This window comes from Lethenteron reissneri, chromosome 21, assembly GCF_015708825.2.
Source record: "Lethenteron reissneri isolate LAM-NWPU_2019-01 chromosome 21, ASM1570882v1, whole genome shotgun sequence".
NCBI lineage: Eukaryota > Metazoa > Chordata > Hyperoartia > Petromyzontiformes > Petromyzontidae > Lethenteron > Lethenteron reissneri.
This window is the reverse complement of record NC_083799.1, coordinates 19,049,195-19,073,801: the sequence shown is the minus strand read 5'-3', so window position 1 is coordinate 19,073,801 and position 24,607 is coordinate 19,049,195. Positions and strand designations below refer to the sequence as shown.

General features: G+C 38.8%; 2 protein-coding genes across 5 annotated transcripts in view; both read left to right on the top strand.

Moving 5' to 3' along the window:
- LOC133345361 (receptor tyrosine-protein kinase erbB-4-like) overlaps window positions 1-19,629 on the top strand; it is a 211,687-nt gene extending 192,058 nt beyond the window's left edge. For 3 of the 4 annotated variants that reach the window (XM_061556052.1, XM_061556053.1, XM_061556055.1), the window contains 7 exons: window positions 366-512; window positions 3,180-3,277; window positions 8,981-9,145; window positions 11,025-11,081; window positions 16,754-16,801; window positions 17,183-17,564; window positions 19,468-19,629. In XM_061556052.1, the coding sequence (XP_061412036.1) occupies window positions 366-512; window positions 3,180-3,277; window positions 8,981-9,145; window positions 11,025-11,081; window positions 16,754-16,801; window positions 17,183-17,564; window positions 19,468-19,538 (968 nt within the window). In that variant the 3' untranslated portion in view covers window positions 19,539-19,629. The remainder of the gene's footprint in view (window positions 1-365; window positions 513-3,179; window positions 3,278-8,980; window positions 9,146-11,024; window positions 11,082-16,753; window positions 16,802-17,182; window positions 17,565-19,467) is intronic. The other variant, XM_061556054.1, reaches the window with a different exon arrangement.
- On the top strand, window positions 19,537-23,946 carry LOC133345363 (uncharacterized). Its single transcript, XM_061556056.1, has one exon. It carries the CDS (start codon window positions 19,648-19,650, stop codon window positions 21,163-21,165), a length of 1,518 nt encoding a protein of 505 aa, XP_061412040.1. The 5' UTR covers window positions 19,537-19,647; the 3' UTR covers window positions 21,166-23,946.
- Window positions 23,947-24,607: the final 661 nt, after the last annotated feature.

Genomic DNA, 24,607 nt, shown 5'->3' with positions numbered 1-24,607 from the left:
TGTAAATGGGCTAAAATTACTCAATTATTATCGCAAAGGCACTTGTTTGAAAATCTGTATAAGTGCACATTGCCATAGCGGAATCATCACTGCTTGCAGAGCAGCTTGATGGATTTTGTTGTTTTTTTAAAAACATTTTAACAAATCTATTCAAGAAATGAAACCAACATTATTAAGATGACGGTTCCCAAATGTTGAATGTGTGCAATGTTACAACTCATCGGAGTAAATTCTGAGATACCTGTATATACAGTATAAATATTTATCAATCCATCTCATTTCAGTCTGTTAACCCTGTTGTTATCAGTTTGTCATGTAAAAATGGAGTAGTAGCAGGTTTTTCAACGTAATTTTATTAATTCCAGGAGTGACCATTTGGGAGTTGATGACCTTTGGAGGGAAGCCTTACGAAGGTATTCCAGCCAGGGATATCCCTGAGCTCTTGGAGAAGGGAGAACGGCTGCCCCAGCCGCCCATCTGCACCATCGACGTCTACATGATCATGGTGAAATGTGCGTTTTCACACGTGTGTGTGCGCACGCGTGTCTGCAAAACACAACCTGTGTGAGACACTTGTCTTGTTACAGATACATGCCACATGCTTAAAGCTATAGCAATCACACACATACACTGCTGCATTTAAACACAACCACACTCGCATATACACCGGAGTTATTGAGATTGTATACACACACACACACACACTGTGTTTATAAAAGTATTTTTTTTCTTTCAATATTGTATAATGATGATATGCCTTTGAGCTGCGATTGTGGTCCTTTAAATGTTTGTAAATGTAGCAATTGGTTTTGTTATACTGGCCGTTTGTGTAGTCATTTAATGTGTTTAAATAAGTCACTTTAAGCGTCGATAGATTACACGAACTATGAAGCTGGACACACATGGCCTCGTAAAGAACTTTATGCAACCATTGCCCCCTTTAAACATCCAACAGCATCCCCCTTAAAGTTGAGCATGATTGAAATAACACTTGCAGGAGAATATCAATGCTATAACATACAAATCGATACCGTAGACACTCATCGCTCTTACCATTCAGTTTCATCCTCATTGGTATATCATCCCCATTTGTATCCATACCATGTCGTTAACAACGACAACTTCCCATGTCGTTGACTGACACATACAGTAAGTGTGAAAGCACTTTAAGAACATACTTAAAAAAAACAACACTGATGTGTAATTCATAAGAGGTGTTTTTTTGGGTTAGATCGTGTAAATATGTGTCATTAAACCCACCACCACCCGACACAGCCAGCTAGTAAGGGTAGTCACATAAACAGAACATGCCCATTCGTAACTAGTACAGCACAATGTTGTGTTGAAGAGCCAAGCCACAACATTTTTCAATCTGAGTTCTCACATTTACAATCTGAGTTCTCACATTTACAATCTGAGTACTCGGATATACTGATAGCAGAATGTTTAAGCACGTACGATCTCAGTACTCAGATTTGGCACGTTCTGTTTACGTGACAACCCTTACTAGTTGGCTGTGTCGGGTGGTGGTGGGTTTAACGACACATTTATATATTTACGCGATCTAACCCAAAAAAAACCTCTTATGGATGATATTCGTCTCAAAAGCCGACGTGTTAAACTGACTGATATGTAATTGGTATCCAGTTAAGCCTGCAGTATTTGTCACAGTTTAATATCGGCAATTACTTGTAAAATTAAGTCATTTTTTAAAAGGGAAGTTAATGGGTTTAAACCCATTGTCTCTGGTTAACAACAATTGTACAAGTGCTTTATTTAGTCTGTGCTTCATTACCTAACTTTTAATTATTTTTTTCTAGAATTAATTGCTTAACAGCTCACTTTGTAATTATGTGGTGCATTATTTCCACCTGCTACAGTACATTTAATGTGCGTGCCTCTAAAAAGCATTTATTGGAGGATTTTAAAACATGTGATCCCTAGTTTGTAGCCATAGCTCCGAGGCCACATATAGAATAAATTATAAATGCACGCATTACCTTCTAAAACTCATTTTAGGCGGCATCTCAGCAAATGTTATCTGCAGTTCAATAAAGTTCACAGCAGGGCTTGTGAAAAAAAGAGCACTGTGTGATTCTAAGTTATTATGTGTGGAAACTCTATAGCAGCCCAAACACAAAGGGGATGACTTTAAACCTCAGTGCATCGCTAAGACTTGTGTTTGCACTGCTGTTGCTTGGCAATAGAGCATTGCACCCTATTCTTGTCCTTGACAAATCTGTTTTTTTATCATTGCACCTTGGTGGTGTTTAAATGTGCATTGTACTCTTCAGATATACTGATAGCACAATGGTTACACATGTAGATCTTGAACATTGGCTTGTACGTTGTGATTTTAGTAACTTAGGTATTGGTAGAATGTCCATTTCTTTGCAAGGCATGCCATATGGAAGCTTGTTTCACCCTAGCTATATGAAATTCTGCAAAGTGCATTGTCATAAACATTTACTGTCTTCTTTCACATCCAAAATTGCAAGTGCTAAACTTCATTTGTTTAGCAAGAGCAAATGTTTACAAGCCATTCGTTTTTTTTGTTCGAATACTACAGAATAATTGTGGCTGTTTGTAAAGTCAAAGCTCTCCTGGACGTGTTCTAAAAACTACAATAAGAAATCATCTATGAACCATACAAAATAAGGGATATTTTTCAAAATCTGAATAATAACACTTATTCCAGCAGTTAAAATGCCTTTGTTTAAGGTGGTAGACCTTGAATGGATTTAAATTTTGCTGAATGTCATCAGCAGGTTATTCCATGTTGAGCATATGTTTCTCGGTTGCCCGGTGTGGTCACCAAAAACCTGCATAGCAATGTGGCACCCATTCAGCACAACACTGCAAAATTGTGCAATAGTTATAAAGTACACTTTTTTCATGAGAATTATTTATATTGCTTATAATTTATATCCACGTCCCATACCAGTAAAGTGTAACATCGGCATATTATTATTGACAAATATACATTAAACGACAAACCACGATCTCAAGTCTTGACATTTAAAGTTATATCGAATACATTTTATTTCGTACAGGCTTTAAACTTATTCAAAAGCCCTCGAAAAGGAACAATTGATTTGATGTTATTTTTAACGCACAGCACATTCATTTTACGGGTGCAATCTCGATTGTGCTTATGTTGACAACTTTTCTGCACTCAGGCTGGATGATTGATGCGGAGAGCCGTCCACGATTCAAGGAGCTGGCTGTGGAGTTCTCCAAAATGGCTCGAGATCCTCAAAGGTACCTGGTTATTCAGGTCAGTCGCTCCCCATCACAAACATGGACATTCGTATTGGCCACCATCATTTCCCATTTTCCTGTTAGCGTGGCCCAGCTGACGGACGCCATGGTGCTTTGTGGGGGGTGAACAGGGCTCCGAGGCAATCACACCCGCTCGCTGCCATCAACAGCGCCTAAGGCCAAGAATCGCTTTCCTTAGCACCACTTAATTCCAGCAGGGATAACAGTTTATTAAAGTGCCTTGTGCAGCTTTTAACTCTTTCATTTAGGTGTCTTCTGGGGCAATCTGAAATCTAATTAAAAACTGCTTGCATATCAATTTACAGCTGAATACATTGAAAAGGATTTGCATGTGGGATCCTATGCACAGCACAATTAATAAATAATAACTTTTGACTAGATTTTTTGTAATTTTTATTAAGCTGAAGGAGCCTCATTTAAACATTTTTATTTCCATTTTCTTTTTTCACACATGGATATACATTTATTTTTAATCGAGATGAGAATTAAGCACAGTTAAGATGTCCCTTCTTGTATGATTTTATAAGGAAATCAGATTTCTGCCAATGAACCGCTTGGCATGAAATATCTTAAAAGGGCCAAACATGAACATTTCTGTGATGTATTGTATACATATTTAATGCATTGTAGAGTATAATGGTTAATATTTAAGGTTGAAAATCAACTTCTTTGCATGAAAATACAATAAAATTGTCAGCAGCAGAATTCTCAGCGGCATTCGTTATGCATAATGCAAGGCCGGAATTTGAAGCGGTAGAGAGTGCCAATGAATACATTATTCAGAGCCATCTTCAGTCGGAGGCTGTAGCATCAAAGATGCATTTATACATGCCTCGGTACAGCACAATAAGGGCTAAATAGGCTAAATAGCAATATGAGGCTTGGGCTTTTGTATAGTCTACCAATTAGCATATACGCTTAGGCTTATATAATAAAAGAAAAAATATTCGTTTTAAACAATATTAACCATTATTGTATTTTTTGGTGATTTATATGTGTTATTCAACGTGCCTTTTGTGAAATTTCCTCATTGAGTTAATGTACTTACGAACATAATTAGCAATATCTCTATTTATTTTGAAGATTTGTTTCCACATTTATGAAAACTGCGGGGGAAATGCAATAAAGCATCGGAATGGGGGACTTTAATGAAGAAGTCGGTAAAAAGTGCAGGTATGACTAGATGATTTTGCTAGGTTTGACATTTGAGTGTGGAATGAAATGTTACTCGAGTTTGCAGTCAAGAAAGACGTGAAAACAATGAACACCTTCAAAGAAAAATGAACGTGGAATAGTTAAGATGGTGAAATTAGGAATGAGGTTGATGTACGTCTCATGGAATTGAGACTGTTGGAGACATCTTTACCTTCAACAAATTCAACATAAGCAGACCATCCAGGCAAGATCCACTTCAACATAACCAAATAGAGAACAAAGCTAATTAAAGGTACAGTTAAAGATGATAAACGTCAAATATTTATGTTAGGATGTATCTGATTTTGGACAAACTCTAAGTAACACATTTAAATACCTTTTAAATTAATGAAATGGATTTCACCACTTAAAATAATGCAATCACAAGAAATGTAATTGATAGTGAATTGAAAGTGAAGGAAAAAATTGGAAATAAAAAAAACATCTGAACCCACAAAATACATGTTGAGGATAGATATCAAAAGATGCTCAACAAAAGGATTGAATAGACAGAACTGTGTAAAATGATTAGCATCGGTTTTCTCCAGGTATCCTGGTTTTATCACACGTGTATAAAAACGTATTCATGGACTTGTCCAAAAATCCAAATACAGCACCACAGACAATGGTCAATTGTTGGCACCTGTCCTGGCTGCCTTGCCGCTTATCTGTAGTTTCCCATGCCTCCATGCGAAGACTGTGTGTAACATTACAAATTGTAGAGCATTTTCTAGAGTGTGAGAAGAAATACATAAATTATGTATGTATATATACAAATTAAACATTACCATTATTATTATGAACAGTAACATGATGGGACATAATAGCCACCATTCTGGCACCCTAACCAATGACCACCACCGATCCCCCTCTAACCACCATCCCCACGCCATTGCGCTAAAGCAGTGACCCCCCCCCACCCCCGCCAGAGACCCCCGACAATGCGACGCTGTGACAGCAGGGCCCAGCAAGATGCTCGGGCACCGTGATGCATAAGCGGCAAGGCCCCACGAGAGTGGCATGGCCAAGTGGTAGCCCCCATTGCCGCTTGTTGCGGGGGTGCACAGTTCCAGTCCAGCGGCCGCCCTGGTGTGCCGTCTGCTTCCCAGTTGACGGTGAATGTCCATGATGTTATCTTAGGCCATGCTCTCCAGCGTCAAGTTACAATTTTTTATCTCCAAATTTGATCAACTACTTGCAAATTCTTCTTGGTTCTTTCGGTAAAGTCACGTAGAAGGGAAGTAATAAAATAATACAAATAAAACATAATAAAATAAAATAATTCTCACGACGTTTCGGCTACAACGCAAGCAGCCGTCTTCAGGTGAAGAATGAGACACTGCCAAGCTAGAAGCTTATATATAAGCTGCGTTGGAGGTGGAAGAAGAGCGCCTTAACAAAGGAATGTGCATATGAAGAGGGATTTAGCATATTCATGGATAATGCGTAGGAGGTGGGCGGGGGGGGTTTCAAAGTCATATTATGCCCATGCATTATGCAGGATCAACAGCACCAAGGGGGGGTGCAGGGATTAGCAGTAACAAAGGAAAGGAATGTTAATGATATGTAGCTGCAGTTACTCAACAACCACGTAGAAAACTACATAAAAAACTAAAGTATAAATTGCATAGCACCATCAGTATACTTACTATACTCTACAATAAGCTGAGTTACTAACAGCAAGTAATGATGGTGCTATGCAATTTATACTTTAGTTTTTTATGTAGTTTATACTTTAGTTTTCTACGTGGTTGTTGAGTAACTGCAGCTACATATCATTAACATTCCTTTCCTTTGTTACTGCTAATCCCTGCACCCCCCCTTGGTGCTGTTGATCCTGCATAATGCATGGGCATAATATGACTTTGAAACCCCCCCGCCCACCTCCTACGCATTTTCCATGAATATGCTAAATCCCTCTTCATATGCACATTCCTTTGTTAAGGCGCTCTTCTTCCACCTCCAACGCAGCTTATATATAAGCTTCTAGCTTGGCAGTGTCTCATTCTTCACCTGAAGACGGCTGCTTGCGTTGTAGCCGAAACGTCGTGAGAATTATTTTATTTTATTATGTTTTATTTTTATTATTTTATTACTTCCCTTCTACGTGACTTTACCGAAAGAACCAAGAAGATGAATCCCTGCAGTCACGAAAGCTTTAAATCGATACTTGCAAATTGTATGTATGTTGAACTTATTTCGCACCATACGTAAAAAAATAAGTTTATTGGAAAAAGAAACACATGCAGCATTGCCCACTTCTGGTAGACTAAAGCCCATTTATTAAGGCCATTGGCTGTCAACCTTGTTTTGTACAGGGGACAACTGCAACTGTGGGTCCCCTTAGTCAGACTGCAAAAGGGCATTCGAATGGTTCAGATGATATGTGATGTCAGATGCTCTGCGTCGGATTTATTACCATTATCAGGCATGGTCAATCCACTGTTGGATGAAGGCCTATACAAGCCACTGTCATCTTCCATGATTCACCTTGCACCTGCACGTAAACTGATTTCATCACTTCATCTCCCGAGTCTACGTCCTCTTGGACGCATTCCATACCTTGGCTGCCACTCAACCAACATCCCTGACCATCAACTATTGTCCCGTTGAGCAACGTACTGTGCACAAGACAACTTACTTTTCTATTAAGCACTCTACAAATGCAACGGCATATCCACATCCATGCCAAGGTGTAGAAGCAAACAGCATGGTCCTGGAAGAATCCTCACACACGATGCAGTCACAGCAAGGCCCAGCAGCAGTCCCCATTCCACAATGTCGTTTTTTGTACACTTGAGTCATTTTAAACACTGTGACATTCTCGATGTAGCACATCAGGTGATGGTAATGTGAGTTTCAGTTTTTATATGGGGTAGTTTGTATCCAACTATCTAGCTGTTGCATGCTGTGCATGTAAATAGTTGGCTGAAAAGGTTCAGGAATTCATGCTCAGACTTGAAACACTTCAAATTTAATCAGGGCTGAATGTCTTTTTTATGACAAATCCAGTGTCCGTGACACAATTATATTAACTGTGCCAGTTGTTACACATGTATCAGTTGTGTAATCATTGAGACAATGTAAGTGTCCCATACGTAAAACATGCTTCACATTAAGATTGTTAAACTCGCAGTCTTATATCCAGCCATATAAGGCAAGGATGGAAAGATATCTTGCATTATAAAATGTGGCACTGCCCAATTTTATGGTTTTAGGGTTGGCTGAATAACATTTGATTTCCCTTTTTTCATGATAAAGATAGGCAGTGTCTACATTCGTGTAATTTGACTGCCTGTGACGATACAATCACCAGGTGACTGTGTATTTTTATTGCAATTTTTATCATATCACAGGTGAATGCAAATTACGTTTAACCAGTGCCAGAATTTCTGATAATTCTCGTGGTAAGGAAATGGTACATTCATAAATAACCAATTACATACTATAAACATAATTGCATGAAGTGATTGAAATACATCATAAGACCACGATTTAAATAATTCACAGATTCGTATCGTTTTATTTTTCAATATGGTTATACATAAATTTAATACATGTTGTTGCATGATTTATACTCAGAAGAGATTGTAAAAATAATCATAAGCCTCTACTCTTGTCACTTTTATGGCATTTTATTGAAATGTTTTGCCTTACTTTACCTTTTGCAAAGTCCAAGCCTGGTCTTAATCTCGGTCATTTCAATCAGTTTGTTTGAAAACAGCTTCTGACCAGTGACTTATAAACTACAAGTCAAAGGATTGGAACATAATAAACTACCTACCATATGTATGATCAATTAATCTAAATATTGTTCATTTTATATTTGTAAATGCCAAGTTTAATCCCAATGAAGTAAGTAACAGTTAAAGTAAATCAGTTATCTTGTATATGTTTAAGATACAAATGTATACAAAAGTTGCATTACTTCTGGCGTTCTTTTTTTCAAGACGCAATTATTGAAGTGTATTATGCGATTGGTACCACATGTTCTCGTTAAAGGGCGGCATTTTTACAAACTTACATCACAGTATGTTATCTGCATATTCCAATTTAGTAGAGTATTTAGCCGTGATACATTTCCACATGATAAGCCACTTCGTTGAGCTATCATTTGTGGCCAGATCGCTTCTGAAAAAGAGTTATTTCACTCAGTGGGCCCAGCATGATGAAATAAAACATGTTTTAGTTTATTTTGTAGTTTATACCTCTTATAACATGTCTGTTCAACAAGTGGACCAAATTCCCTCTAGAATTCGCTCTTGTGGAATCCATTTCGCCAGTAGTGGCTTGAGCTAGCAACCATAACCTTGTTACTTTGGTTTGCTCCCAAGTGCCAAACATTCAACAATGGAATTGGCCATACATTCACATTCAGGACCCACCTGAAAGAGAGACTGGAGACCCAGTGAAGCTTTGTTTGGGTAAATAAGTAGCACATTGCAATTGTGCATGACCTTTACTGACTTGTGATTCCTGTGCTTCCATCCCCGGACCATCACAGGGTGATGACCGCATGACGCTCCCCAGCCCCTCGGACAGCCATTTTCTGCAGAGTCTTCTTGCCGAGGAGGACATGGGTGATGTGGTGGATGCAGAAGAGTACCTCATGCCTCAGCAGAACTTCTTTGGAGCCAGTGGGGAGAATCACAGTGGAGAATCTGACAAGGTACCTCTCCATCCAAATCAAGATTGTGTTCCGCTTGTTCGATTTCCCCTTCTCTCGTCTTGCAAAGACAAATGGAGGTAAAATAATAAATATGTTGAGATGTGCAAAAACCGTGCAAAATACTGTGACATTTTAGATATAAATTAACCTTACTAATCTTGCAGACCCACAGTATACATTTTACATTCATATATGTGTACATAGAAACTATTAAATAATTTAAACAAACGATCTTACGGTGCTTTATCAATCAATTACTCTATAGCGTCCCCATGCTATGTCAATCATTGGGTTTTACTTTTAGACTATGCTTCACCATACTGGTAAGTGAGGCTTCTTAAAGGCTAGAAGCCTCAAAATTGGTTTCATTTCACTCACCACTGACGTTATTCATGGCTGGGAATCGAACTTAGATTTCTGGGTTCAGAATGCAGTGTGCTAACCACTGTGCCACTACTGCGTTCATTTAACCAGTTTGAACTAAATAAATAAAGTGTGGAAATTTTTTTGTGTATAATTTTTCCTTATTCTGGAAGATAAACAGTTTCATATGACACTGTAATTAGTGTACAATGCCCTAAGTAAAATAGATATTTACACTACGGAAAATCCTCAAAGTTATAACACAACCTCCTTTGGACACTGCCCTGCTTTAGATATATTGATGAATACATATGAATGTATCATTGTCTCATCTATAGGTGTTTTGTCTCTGTTCATCATTACTTCTCGTTGAGATAAGTTGTATTTTACATTGTTCTAAAATGTTTTTTCACCAAGGTAACGTATTCATCCACGCTTAAAATGAGTGCAGTGGTGATGCAATGAAGAGGGGGGGCTACACCCTACCCCGTACAATCTCAACACCTGGCTCGTTTGTGAGCAGTGAGGACTCTCAAGGAGTACGGAAACCGGCTCAAAATAATGGGGCCTGTCGATTAATGTGGAGGTTTGCTCTACATTTCGTGTCGAGGTTGGGTGAAGCGACTTTAAACGTTCAGAAAAGAACACGGAAATCAAGTGTTGTGCAGAAGATATATTCATAAAAAAATTGTTGTGATAGCAAGGTGTACGTGCAGGATGGAGGAGGCATATTACCAAGGGCAGGCATTGGAGTCGGTGCCCAAAATAAACCAATATGAAGACTGAATGCCAGATGATTTAGGATTGGAAGAGCAGACCTTGAAGGTCTTCTGTAACATGCACATGCTGTGGAATCTGACAGAAAAGCAATAGGCTTAGGGTTGTGTGGTGGCATCAACAACACTGGCCGTGATGACCTCTGACTGGCTACCCTGCCCATGCCGAATGGGAAGTGCTTTGGGGAGGGGTCTGGGCCTTGGAGTAGTCGAATTACCACTGCATTAGCATCTTGGTAATTTAGGGTTTTTATTATTTGTATATGTATAATCCTATTCCTAAGGCATGGCTACAACTACTGCCACAAAATATATCTTGAGTTCTCAGCTGGTTAAACAGAATAAACAAAAAACGAATGTTCTCTTTCTTGAGAGCAACCTTGGGATGAGTTCTGCAATTATTGTCAATAATTTTGGCCATCACAAAAATGTGCATATGATAAATGAATACAGCCATGTCCTGTAATATTACATTATTTACATTTACCTGAAATAACTCATTAATCATGTCAGAAAACACTGCTTTAAAAACATTGTACATTACATTTGTTTCAAAGTATTGTCACGTGTATTTGTACATTAGAAAGACAATATCCCTTGAAATATACCAAAAATATCCTACGTAAAAAAATGTAAGCTTTCTTGAGAATGTAATGACTCTTGTATGTTTTTTTCTTATTTCATATAACTCCTTACTCTGTGGATGCTGCTGCTGCTTCTGGTGCTGAAATGTTATGAAGTCTATCATGAGCAACAGCTACAGTGTCCATGGCCCTGAGTCCATCTCAAATATTTGCGTAAGTTTTGCATGTCCTCTACGGTGTAATGCATTTTATGTGACTAAGACTTTTACACATTCATGTATCGCACAGGTGAGCATATGTTACTCCATGAATGCCATACTTTGTACAACTTAATTAACTTGGTAGCATATCACCTGATTGCGTTTTTTGCATTGAAAAAAATAAGAGTTTGGGAATAAATGTAAACACATTCGTGTTCGATGAATTTATATTTACGTGTCTGTTCTATGCTCAAATGCTTTTGGAAATGCCTCCGCTTTCATCACCTTAGCATACAGAGTGCAGCGAGTGTCAATGCCAACAAACGTGGTTTGCTATTGTGCACGCTGCAGAGTCTATCGTGGAGGGGTATGCACCACTGCTGAGCATAAACCATCACGCGAACTCCGATTATCTTCACATTCGTTTTTGGCGGCTAGCCCTCGAACAAACACGGTCACTGCATCGCGTGCTTTCAGATGTCCATCTGGAACGCTCTTCCTTCCGACATTAGGAAGCAACTGGCGCTATGCACTTTTAAATCTCGATTGAAAACTCATTTCTTTAGAAGCCACTTTTTTGTTTAGTTTATTGTCCTTCCCCCGCACCTCCGATTAGCATGGTTGGTTATATACGGTACGAAATAAATTCAACATACCTACATACAAAAGCAACATGCTGATTGTAAAATGCAATAATAAACTAAAATTTAATGTAAAATTATGTACATTTTGACATGATCTCAGTTTCACCAAGTCTGGTATTTTTTTGCTGGCGGATTGGATATTGTATGCACAGCTGCAACTATAATTGTTGTTGTCACTTTGTATTAGTGTTCAAACACTTCCATTGGCTACGTTCTTGAAACTGATCATTGAGGTTGCAGCTGTGCATGCAAACGTACATCAACAATATCAAATTAGATTGTTGAGCATAGCACCTGAAAACACAGTCTCTATTTAAAGAAACATTTTAGGTTCAATATCGGTCCTGTTATACTGTGTATTGTAAATATGTATATTCAATTTTTTATAATCAATAATTATCTATTATGAAGTGTATGTAATGAGAGTTTTATGTTATTCCATATATTTGAGTTCGAATTGAAGACATTCATACCAGCTTAACTGTCGTAACAGTGTTTTGTCAATCAGGCTCAAGGGGGTAAATTATGCTGTTTCGTATTAAACCCTGTTTTCCCAATGATGTTGCATGCTCTAAACATATTGTAATTCTACATTTATATTTAAGATCAATACACATTTGTTTTTAAACATTTGCATATTTGGGGGCTCAGCATATTTTTAATAAGTGCTACGGTTATGAATTTAAATTGAGACTGTAACTTGCTTGGGCTGCACTTGAGAATGGAGTCCAAGACACTTTCGGGTATGATTTTGGAATCACTTAAGCGGATATTTTTTACACCTCTGGTTGCACTTCCTCAGCATTATTACATTGGCATTTGTGGTGCTCAATTGGTTTTAGGTGCTTCGTGTGCATATGATAAATATATAATTCCGTATTATGATTCATAGTTGATGTTTGAGCAAGGCCACGTAAGGATCAGACCAAATTTAATCAATAATCACTCCATTAAACGCTTGTATGCATGACAATTAGGGTTGTTTGGCTTTGTCGGGTGGTGGAGGGGTCTGAATAACAGAAATCTGGCCAGATTATTATATGGTGACATGTTTTTTTTAATATATAGTATTTGTTCTCTCAGCAATGTAAATGTGGTGCTTATTATTTTGTTCTGATTATAAAAGGCACCTCTGGTCTTTCTTGCAACCCCACATTTGGAATGCTTTTTGGATTTTCATGTTTCTATGCACCAATGCACTAGATTGTGAAATAACCCTTCCTTGGATAATTGCTCTTATTTTAAGGAAATTTTAAGTGACCATCTACATTCGTAGGATCGAATGTACAGGACAAAAATTTCCATATTTATAATGTTCACAGCTCAGAAGAGAGGTATGGGCAGCAGAAGGAGGCTGGAGGAAGATTGGGGACAAGATTATACAAGGGTAAAAGCAGTGAAACAAGGCTTGGAATGTGGGAGGAATAGCAGTCTGAATAGTGCAGGGATGATTATAAACAACATAAGGAAAAGAAGACCAAGGAACCACGTGGAAATTATTTGCTGGTTGAGCTAATATGCAGTGTCGACTTCAAATGTTACATTTTATTTTCATTACAGCAATATGAGCAAATAGCATCAAGTTACATAACCACATACTTTTACAAACACAAGGCAAGCAGTAATCTCAGATGGGGTTTTAAAAATGGCTTGGTACATTATGTTTATTTGGCTGCTAGAAATTTTCACATGATAAGCCACTTCGTTGAGCTATCATTTGTGGCCAGGTGGCTTCTGAAAAATTGCTATTTAGCTGAGTTGGCCTTACCTGGTAAAATAAAAAATAGTTTAGTTTAATCCAATAAATTATGTTCCTTTAAAGCTTATTCTGCTACTCAAACCCTTCCGCTCTAAGATACTTGTTCTGGGATGGTAGCAGCGTATTTCTCAGTTTTTTAAAAAATATTGCTGCACTTACTCTTTGGTTCTTTCGGTAAAGTCACATAGGTATAAAATAAAGTAAATCACGATGTTTCGGGCACAACACAAGCGTCCGTCATCAGGTGGGAAAGCATGGTCTGCTGCTGAGGCAGACTGTTTTAAAAGGTTTCAAATGGGTGTAGCCCAAGGGTCATAAAGAAGTGGCCGGGGCTAGTCATGTTAATGTGAGAAATTAGCATGTAACTGTAAGATAGAAGGAGAGCGGCCTCCTCGACGAGGGCACGGAAGTGGCTATGCTAATGTGAGAGATTAGAATGTCAATGTAAATAGAAGAGTGGTGCAATCCAAAGGCATGAGTGCAACCCAACGGGTGCAATCCAAAGGGCATGTGAGTATGAGAGTGCAATCCAAAGGACATGTGAGCATGAGAGTGCAATCCAAAGGCATGAGAGTGTAATGCAAAGGACATGTGAGCATGAGAGATCTAAGAGAGAGGCATAGAGAGAGAGAGAGACACAGAGAGTCGGAAATATCAGCTGACATAGGCAGGTAGGATGGAAACATCGCAGTCAGTTAAGACTTTACCTGGTTAATAACGTCCTTCCAATGATTGCTCAGTTTGTACCCATCCTCTCGGTTGAAGTTGTGTCTGTATTTATATATCTGGATGGCTTCATGAACAAATCTCTGAAGGTAACCAGTTGGTTAGCAGAGTACCTTCATCTTGGTAAAATAAATTTCGTGTGAGCCCACATCGTTAAAACAATGATCGGCAATGGCAGAGGTATTGGTCCTACCGTGTTTCAGATCTGCCTTGTGTTCACGAACACGGTCCGAGACATGTCGTTGCATTTTTTTGTCAAAAGCCTCTCCTATGGGTGTCGAGGTGCCATAGCCTGGCTTGCCAGGAGTATGTGCACAGATGTGGACTCCCTTCTGTTCCATCTGTATGTGATAGTGTTGCCCCCCTGCCCACCACGCGTGTCGATTTTCTTCTTGGGTTCTCGCTTCTTCACACATGCAAATACTCATTAATATGACAGCAGAGCCTGGACAATTGTTGTCTCTGGCTCACCACGTGATGTGTGTCTTCCTGCTCATGGGTCTCCTTGAGTCGTTCTATGTATTCGAGAGTGAATGAATGCTGTGCGCATTGAAACTTGAAATTATTACTATTGTAATGGGTTCAACTGAGTCGCCGACGTAGACTTGGAGGCAAAACATTTATTCAGTTCCAACACACGGGGTAACTTCCCCTTAAACAGAATAACAACTTATGGTGGTGACCACCAGGCTAACTACACTAGTTACAACGTAACTGCTACTACGGACTGGGACCAACAGCTTGGGTCCAGGTCCATGTGTTGGAGACTCGTTAAATGGAGAACGTAGACGAAGGTTTCTTCCAGGATGAACAACCCCGGTCCCTCTCGGGACCCGGCTTATATTCTAGAATCCTTAGGAAGGATCTGGGTCCCAATCACGTGACCACCCCTAGCTCCTCTGGGGGCCCTTTTGTAGACTTAACTGGTCACGTGTCCTCCCGGGTCAACCAGAGTGCCATGGCCTCGAGTAACCTCATCCTTCGGCCCGCACTCACACACCCTGTCCTGTAGGGCCGGCACTGCATGCAAAGCGTGGTGCCATCTAGCACCATCCATTCAGCGCTCACCGGGCCCCTCTAGGGCCGGTACTACACCCACACCACTGTGGTCCCCGCGATGTCGCTACAGCGCACGCCGTGCTCCTCTAGGGCCGGCCCTGCACGCAACATGTTGACATCCAGTGATGTCACTACACTATTACTACCATGGCACACTGAGCACCAGCATTTTCATACCCAGTGCCAGTCCAGGAAACAGCACCCAAGGCCTAGGCTTGCCAGTCCCTATGCCCTGTAAAATGGGAAACTCCAGGGGCTCGGCCTTTCCCACTCCCATCTAACCAATCCCCTCCCACTGCCGCCCCCCAATACTTTTTGCGAACTAGGAGTGTAAGTTGCAAAGCAGTATTCTTTAAAAATATATATCATTTTACAAAGTTTTACACAGTCCATTGTTAGTGAGCATTGGTGACTTTACTGTACTGATGAGTCCTGAAAATAACGAAACCAGTCAACAGTTATCTCTCTGTCTCATTGCTGCCTGTCAGTTGGGTCACATTTTGCTCAAAATGTTTCTTGGTGACCTAAGACAAGAGGTCCATAGTTCAATTATTTCCCCTTAACTTGTGTTTAAAAATACCATGTCCGTGGAAAATGTCATTGGCTAGTGATATTTGAACCTGTCCTGGCCTTCCCCATGTTGATTCACCCTTCAGTGAATATTCTTTCCAATGTTTACGTTTACACATAATAAGCACTGGGAGACTAAGACAAGTAGGTGTGATTGTGGTCGCAACATCCTCTTTGTGTGCGGTACTCACCTTAATAGGTGCTCACTAACATAAATTGTCCCAACATTCTATAAAAGGCTATACGGGGGATCATTTCCTTTCTGTTAATGTGCTTGCTATTGCATTTGTTACGTTGTGTTACCTGCCTGTGTAGTGTGTAGAGATAGTCTTATAATTAGAACCTGTGTAAATCCAATTTATATTGTATTTATGTCACTATTCATGGACTAAAAAAATAACACAAGTCTGTTCTTTTAGAAATACAAAGCATCAGTTGGTTCAGAAAACATACCAACAAGATAATGCATCTGTTCATTCAATAATAAATATAAGTTTTATTGTCTGAATAATGACCAAATACACCTCTAAGCCATTCTGTACCAGTTCATTGTTGTAACTCTTCAGTCCTTAGCGAATGCAGCATCAGCAAAATACTTAAAAATTATGGTGAGTTTGGCAATTTTGTTCTTTTCGATATTTTGATGGGAAAAAATAACTCCCTTTCGAGATATATATTTGTTGTGTTTAAAGCTTAGTGCCCGATTGTGGACAATGCTAGTAGTGATGCTGTCATTTCCTTAACTGATTGTCAACCGGATTTCAACACATCATTTTATGCAGAAATTCCAAAATAAACACCAAAACCTTTTTTTTGGAGTTATCATAAATACAAGCAAAGCAAAACTGAATTCTCTGTGAACAATAGTCCAGAAAGTTCCCTGGTCATTCCTTACAGTTTATGTCTTCATTTCATTCTTCCCACCAGAACCTATCAGGACCTTATGCCTCCACATCCTACCTTCCTATGAGAGGAGTAAGTGCTAACGGCTTTTACTGTTGTGCTGACTGCATACTAATAACTTATAATTGCTTTGTGACTGGAGGAGACATTCCTTTATGAATAAGGATGAGCTAATGTATTGCATGTTATTTATTTTATGGTGACGTATATCCTTATTATTGCTATATTTGTCGAAATATTTCACAGGGAAAATGACCCTGTACAGCTCAAAGTTTACAAAAGTATCAACGATGTTAAATATAAATGTTGGCGAGTAGCTTGTCAGCTAAAGAGATGAAACCCATTTAAATGCCGCCTCAATGAGTCCGCCAAGATATCAGAGGCGGAATAGGTCACGCATTTTCCTTCCTCAATTAATATGTACTATTTTTTTTATTTTTCTATTCAACGCAGACCTCCCTCCAGCAAGACGACAATGCACAGGCTCAAAATGGGAACCTTGGACAAAACGGACATCTGGCTCGCCGGCTCTCGGACCAGTCGCGGCAGAGCGAAGCGTCGGTGTGCACGGCGGCCTGCGCTTCGTCGGCCTGCACAGCCGCCTGCGTGGCCGCCTGCACGCCAGAGTGCAGCGCCTTCGACGCTTCCTGTTGCAGCGGCGGTAGCCCGATCGCATGCGCTCAGCAGCAGGGTCACAGAGCCCGACAGGACAGCACCACGCAGCGCTACAGTGCCGACCCCACGCTCACGCTTTACGAGGCAGCCGCCCCCAAGGTCGCAGTGCGCCTGGACGAGGAGGGATACGTCCTGCCCAACGCAAGCGGCTCCGTGCCTGGTCAGCACCGCTTTGCGCTGTACTCGCTTGCCGAGGACGTCACATTGTCGTCGGTCTAGATTCAGTGACTCGTGTGATCAGTTACCTTTTTTTAAGTGACGTAATTTATACAATTCTGTTTTACGTGGCTTTGATCTGTGGATACATATTGAGAAGCCTCTGCTATCAATTTTAATACGTGAACATTTAAACTACTCTAAATATCACTTAATTTACTTAAAAAAACGCAAGTAATAAAATCGTGGTTTGATTTAGGCCTTCATTCTTTCATTGCATTTCTATTTTAAGAATTTTCGGACTGTACTGATTCATGGAAATAGTACAGTTCTGGTTAGGTGTGTGGGGATAGAGTCCAATTGGTAAATATGCCCGGCCTCTAGCCACATTCATTACGTTTCGCTGATCAGCAAAACATAATGAATCCAGTAAATTGTTGGTTGATCATTGGCTTCAGTCACATACATTATACTGTGAGAATTTGATGGAGTTTGGGCATTTTTATTAATATGTATTTTATCCTCACGCACCATATTTTCAGTCAAATCAAACTATTCCTTTCGACAGTTAATTTCTATAAACAGGGAATGACTGCCCCCTTCAAGCCACAAATAGCTTTCTTGTGCACTATTTTTAGGCTAGAAATATGAATGACATTTTTGTTATCTATCTGGCCAATATGAAAGTGTACCATTTTTAAATGAGGAGTGGCCCATCCTCATCTCTATTAGCCATCTTGACCTACTGGTGGAAATAACACATTATTATGGCAGGTTCTACCTCCTTCCTACCAGCCACAATTTAACTTACCACCAGATAATGCGACGTGAATTCTATAGCACCATCATTTGGCTGTGTGTTGAATAATTTGTATCGATTTGTACTGGGATCATAGTCTGATTGGCTCCTTCCTTGGCCATTAAAATTATATGTTGAGTAATTTATTGATGATTAATGTATTGATGATTATGCATTTTCTTGCATAGATGTTTTGGAAGTTTGCGTGTCACCGTGGAACTTAGAAAATGGTTGACATTTGCTTGTATTGAGAAATTATCAATCACTCATGACAACTAAAAAGTTATTTAAAAGCCCAGTTGATACAGCTGACAAATATACATACGGAGCTTTGAGAAATACAAGGCATTAAAATGTATCAATCCATAATAAATCCATTGTTATTTAAAAGCCCAGTGGATACAGACAATAAATATACATGCACAGCTTTGAGAAATACAAGGCAATAATGATTTATCAATCCATTCTTAAAAGTTATTCATCATTGTCACTGTAGCCGATTGATTAATTAGAGCTCTCTGCCACAAAGTATGAAAGGAAATGAGGCTTCGTCACCTTTCTGCAAGCACCCAAATTTTTTATGGGAACATTTATTCCTTAGAAATTATGTTGGATGGTTCATCAAATGCATTTTGTACTTTAAGGTCTATGGGAAGTTGAACATTTACAAAATCTGTGCCAATTAAATTAGTTTGAAACTGCAACAGTGTTAGATTTTTTCCTGACAATCTTAAATATCAAGCATTATTTTGCTTGCGAAAATGATTAAAATATAAATACTAAATTTCATAGATACAGTATTATCAATGTAGTACCGTATATATTTTGGAAACAATATATTTAGCATTTTATTTTTAGTGTTTTATTTAAAACATCGTTTTTTCTGGACTTATGGCCAACAAACATGTTTAAAAATGCGTATATTAAAAATTATGTATTTTATGAATAAAGTGACACTTTGCCAATAATGCCTGCATGAATGAGAAACTATTTTATGAAATGTTCTCTGTTTAGTAGTCAACACAAAATATATTATTGTGCAAATTAATATAAGCAAGTAATAAACATTTGTAGGTTCTGATTTATATATCTTGTTTTCCATTTTCAGAATATCTGACACCAATAGAAGACAATCCGTTTGCAGCAGAGGTTTCCACAAATTCCCACGGGTGTGGATAACAAGGAATATCACAACGTGACGTGGGATAGGCATGGCTCAGCCAATGAGTATCTTAATGAGCCATGGTACATTAACAGCAGCCGTGGACTTTTAGATAATCCTGAATACATGGCACGGAATACAACGGCAGCTACTTTACCACGAAACTACCTTTCCAAAGAGCAGAAGTCCGAAGTTCAAAGCACACCGAGTGAATCTATACAAATCACGAGCGCACCAAATCGAGGAAGCTACAATACCAAGCCACAGAATATGGTTCATAATTTACTGAACCCTGCATACAATTCAAACAAAGTATCCATCCCCAACAAACATGAAAGTCAGAAAAAATTAACAACTCCTGAAAGCGCAACAACATCAACAGCATACCATGCAGTCCCAACATTTAACCCTATAACGGAGTGGAGGCAGCTGCTAATTCCAGCTGCCAGCATCAAAGGAAATACTGCTGTAAAAACACTACATCAGCAGGGTCACGTGGTCAGTACTATAAATAGTGAAAATCTGGGAGCGAACACAACAAAACAGGGCAATCAGGGCAATGATCTGGCAACAGTCAATCCACTTGTTAGTGTAATAAGCCAGATAAATCCAACTGCTGCCATTGGAAATTATGGTAACCAGATGAAAAAGTCAGCGGGCAAAAGCCACCAAGCACTTGGCACACAGAGCCAAGAAGAACAAGCTAAACGACCTTCAATCACAGATGTTGCTACCCAAGTAAACATGGTCAGGTTTCAGTCAAACTCGAGCAGCCAAAAACAAAGACCAACATATCAAAGTAATGTAACAGTGGTCCCCACAAGTCAAGAAACACAGGAAACCAAATTACCACCATATTACAGCCAAATTGTTGGCAAATCAGTCGGTGGAAACCAGTTTGGAAATTCAATGGACTATGCAAACCGTTTGATTAAGCCGCCGAGCTATGGAAGCCAGCCCATTTACACATCGACTCAAGATTGTCAAACTGAAGGTCTCCCAAAGATGCCAGGTTGTGCAAGAAAAAAATCACTCTCCTTTGGCAAACCGCAGGGCAAGCCGATATTGCAAGGACACAAGAGCATAGATGTTTCTATTCAGGAGAAGCAAATCAAAAGTGCATGCATTGATGGGAACAAAACCCAAGATCAGGCTCTCCATGGAAAGGATAAAAACAAAGAATTAAATCATGGAAATATAGTGAAGAGCTTGGGGCAGGAAGATGGCACCAGAAAAAAATCCACAGGGAAAGACATTGACGAAACACAACCATCACATCATGAAAGCCAAATGTTTAGGCCCACAGCACTAGGAAACTCCATGGTCATGACACCCTCTAAAGTGGGTCAGCGCATCTACCCAGAAAGCCATGGCAGGCAATGGATAGGTTCACCAAAATGTGGTAAAAATCCCACAAACTCTGCACACCAGAACAACATGGAACCCAACCAATCAAATAAAGCGAAGCAGATCGTTACTACGGCAACCACTGGGAACTATGTGGTTAATCCACCACACCATAGCGCAAAAGCACCTGGCATGGTCACGGTGGACAATGCAGTGTACTTACAGGGAAGCTTTTCAAACTGGACTCAAAACCAGAATGGACCAGTTGTGAACGGCATGTTGAACAAGAGGCACTGATCAACAATTGCAACATGGTAAAGTGCTGCCTTGCTGTAGCACGAATGACACTTTGGTATGATATATGACTCGTCAAAACCTGTTTGGCTGGACCAAGGTGATGTATGTGTTATCGCAACAAGCAAGGAGATTATGTAAAATAATTGTATCTGCCAATTAACAAGGTTTATTTTTTAACATATGGTGTATATGCTTAACTTAGTACTTAATATTGTACAGTACCACAGCCTGTTACTGCTCATAACAAATATTTTCGTATTATCGAAGATACAGTATGTATGTTGGTGTTTACTACGTTTTAGGATAACAATGACAATGAAGAGTGATAAGTATGTAATATTGGCAGAAGCGAAGGCCGACATATTAGACTGGCCACGATCTTTCCATAACTGCTGATTCGTTTTCAGAGTGATAATAATTATAGATAAATCTTGACTAAGCTTTCGTGACTCCAGGGATTCCTATTCTTTGGGTCTTTCTGTAAAGTCACGTAGATCGGTTGGAAATTAAATAAATAAACTACTTTTTTTTTCTTTTTCTATCAACCTATCTACGTGACTTTACCGAAAGACCCAAAGAAAATTGTAGATAATTATATGTAAGTCAGAGAAAGCAGATGTAAAATTCAGTCCATTCACATCACTTTATTGTGTAAATTATACGAATGACTGAAACAGGATTGTATATTTTTTTCCATGTAATTAACCTTTATATTAAGAGTCTTAAGCTTTGTTAATATGAAGACGAGATACCTAGTCTGAGCAGAAAGTGTATCAACCAATAGCAGGCAATGCAGCTAATACAATGACTTTTATTTAATAAACATAATTATACGAACAGGGTGTACAGAGTCAGCACACTACAGTAGCAGATGTAGGAAACACTTCTCATGATAGATTTATGATGCTTGTGTTATGTTAAATGTGAGTAAAAATACAAATGTTGGTGCAGAAACAAATCAACACGTGCAGATTGTAGTTTGAAGACAGTGACTCATTTATAATCCATGGGAATCTCAGAAGAAACACAAAGCCAATTATTACAATCGGTGTCCATAAAGTACTATATACTATTTTACAGTACAATGTTAAGGCTTTGTAAAGTAAACCATAATGCTAAGTGTATGCGCACAGCACATTCTACTTCAGTAATTTTTGTATATTTGCGACATCTTATCAGTCACCGTGAAAATCAAAGAGCATATGTGGCACTTTTTATTTACCAAAAAAGTTACGCTTGTAATGTGTTGGATTTAAAATATTTGCAATATTGGAACAGAAATGTGTAACACCTGTTAAAACGTTGCTTTAATTGTGATTCACCTTGTGGATGTTTAATTCGCACACACACACAAATGTTTTTGATAACATAAGGATTGTACAGATACTTTAGGACAGTAAAAATGTTGTCGAGAGCCTGAAGCAGATTTCACTTGGGGTCCATTAACATTGTTTAATGGCTGGCCCTGAAACCATGATACGTAATATTTGTAGGGCAGGGATGAATGAGTTTGCATAACAATCAAAAACAGTTTTAACGCACAGTAATCTCAGAGTTATTTTAGGTCAGTCTCAATCAGAATATTGAAGCCAGCCTAATTAAATGGCTAAAAGTGGAAGAGCAATTCTGAAAAATGCACCAGGGTAAGTACTACATTTTGCAGTCGTTTATTAATCAGATGTGTCAAAATTTAAATAAAAAGCTGGTATTTTAACGAAGTTGAATGCTAGCCAGATAAATGTTTCTCCTGATGTCCTGGTAACCTTCATATCCTTGTAATATAGGCACATTTGATAAGACTTCCAACAAATGAATACGTGGTTTAACTACAATACAAGAAACAATTTCAGGAATGTGAGATGTTCTTCTGAATCTCAGGCAGATTTTACGGACCATTGCAACGTTTACATTGACCAAATTATAAATTTACAATGTTTAGAATATCTTACAATGAAAGTGTAATATGTGTACATTATTGCACTTAACCATTGAGAGTTGTTAAAGTTAGGAGGAAAAAAGTCAAAATAAATAATCCTTTTAAAGTTACCAAGGCAGGCTAAACATCACAGAGCTACTCATTGTGTATAATGGAGCCAGATTTGTTATTTCAGCATCAGAGCATGTGTAGCATGACTTTTTAAACTTTGTTTGCAATCAATAGATGCTTACATATAAAGCAATACCATACAATACAACAACCACATAACAATTTTATGGAGGGTGGTATGGTGTGTACTGGTATATAAAGGTATTTGTTATGAAAATAGAAATACTGTAATGCAGATAACTATAAATTTTCCATACTTTACATATACCACACTGGACTCAATGACCAGGTAGCAGTATTGCTTTAGTGTGTGTGCGTGACGCTTAGTGTACATACAAATGAACTATACTGTAAAACATTTACTACACAGTTTGTTCTTGACAAAAAAAACTACAAATTTTGACATGTTATATGTGTCACATCTGTGATACATTGCAATTTTCACAATTTGTTTTATATGTAAACGTTTATACTCTACAAAATCAACCATTTACAACAATGGCAGCAACACAGTATGCATACAAATGCTGTCAGGCAGTTACAAACTGTACTCGGTGTGCACTGCTTGTCACCGTCCGTGTGTACGCGTCACGTAACGTGACGGCTCTGATGACACTCGTACCCCCCTGCTAGCATCGCTGTCTGTGATGATGTGGGCATCTGTCATAAAGGTGGCAATATAATCATTTAGCACAAACCTGTTTTGAAGATGTGAAATATATATATATGAACTATTCCCTTGTATTCTGTTTTCTTTCATTGAAATGGTGGCGAGACGTTAAATGCCTCAGCCTGGTATGGAGGAGGTCGTGGGTTCGATGCCGACCCTGACGCCTGCTGTATATTTACAGATTGCATTATCTCCCTGTTGTCACGTGGATTTTTCTCCGGGTTCTCCTGTTGTTCCCTCCACATTAAAAAAAACATGCGCTTAGAGTATTTGGCTGCTATACATTTCCACGTGATAAACCACTCAGTTGAGCTATATATGTGATCCATGTCCGCTTCTGAAAAAGAACTATATAGCTTAGTGGGCCTTACCTGGCAAAAAAAAAGTTTTAGTTTGATATTCTATGGTAATAACCTTTTGAGCAGAGTGCGTAACACGAACATCTTGGACATGTGAAAAGCTATTTGATAAATTTTTATTTCATAAACTTGGTATATTCTCGTAGTTAGTACTCTAGAAAAGGTTTCCATGGACAAGCAATTTCGTGTATAAAACAACTTAAATACTTACCTTAATTATGTTATCACCTGACACAATGGTGTTTTGTGGTTGAAGAGGTAAATGCACAAATAATAAGTGCACATGCACACCAATTATGTTGGCTACCTCTGAGGGACAACATAAAACACAATTCTACTTGGTCATGAATGCACTCTAAAAATTGT

Excerpts from the sequence above, each read along its gene's own strand:
- LOC133345363 (XM_061556056.1), top strand. The coding sequence starts at position 19,648 with ATGGCACGGAATACAACGGCAGCTACTTTACCACGAAACTACCTTTCC.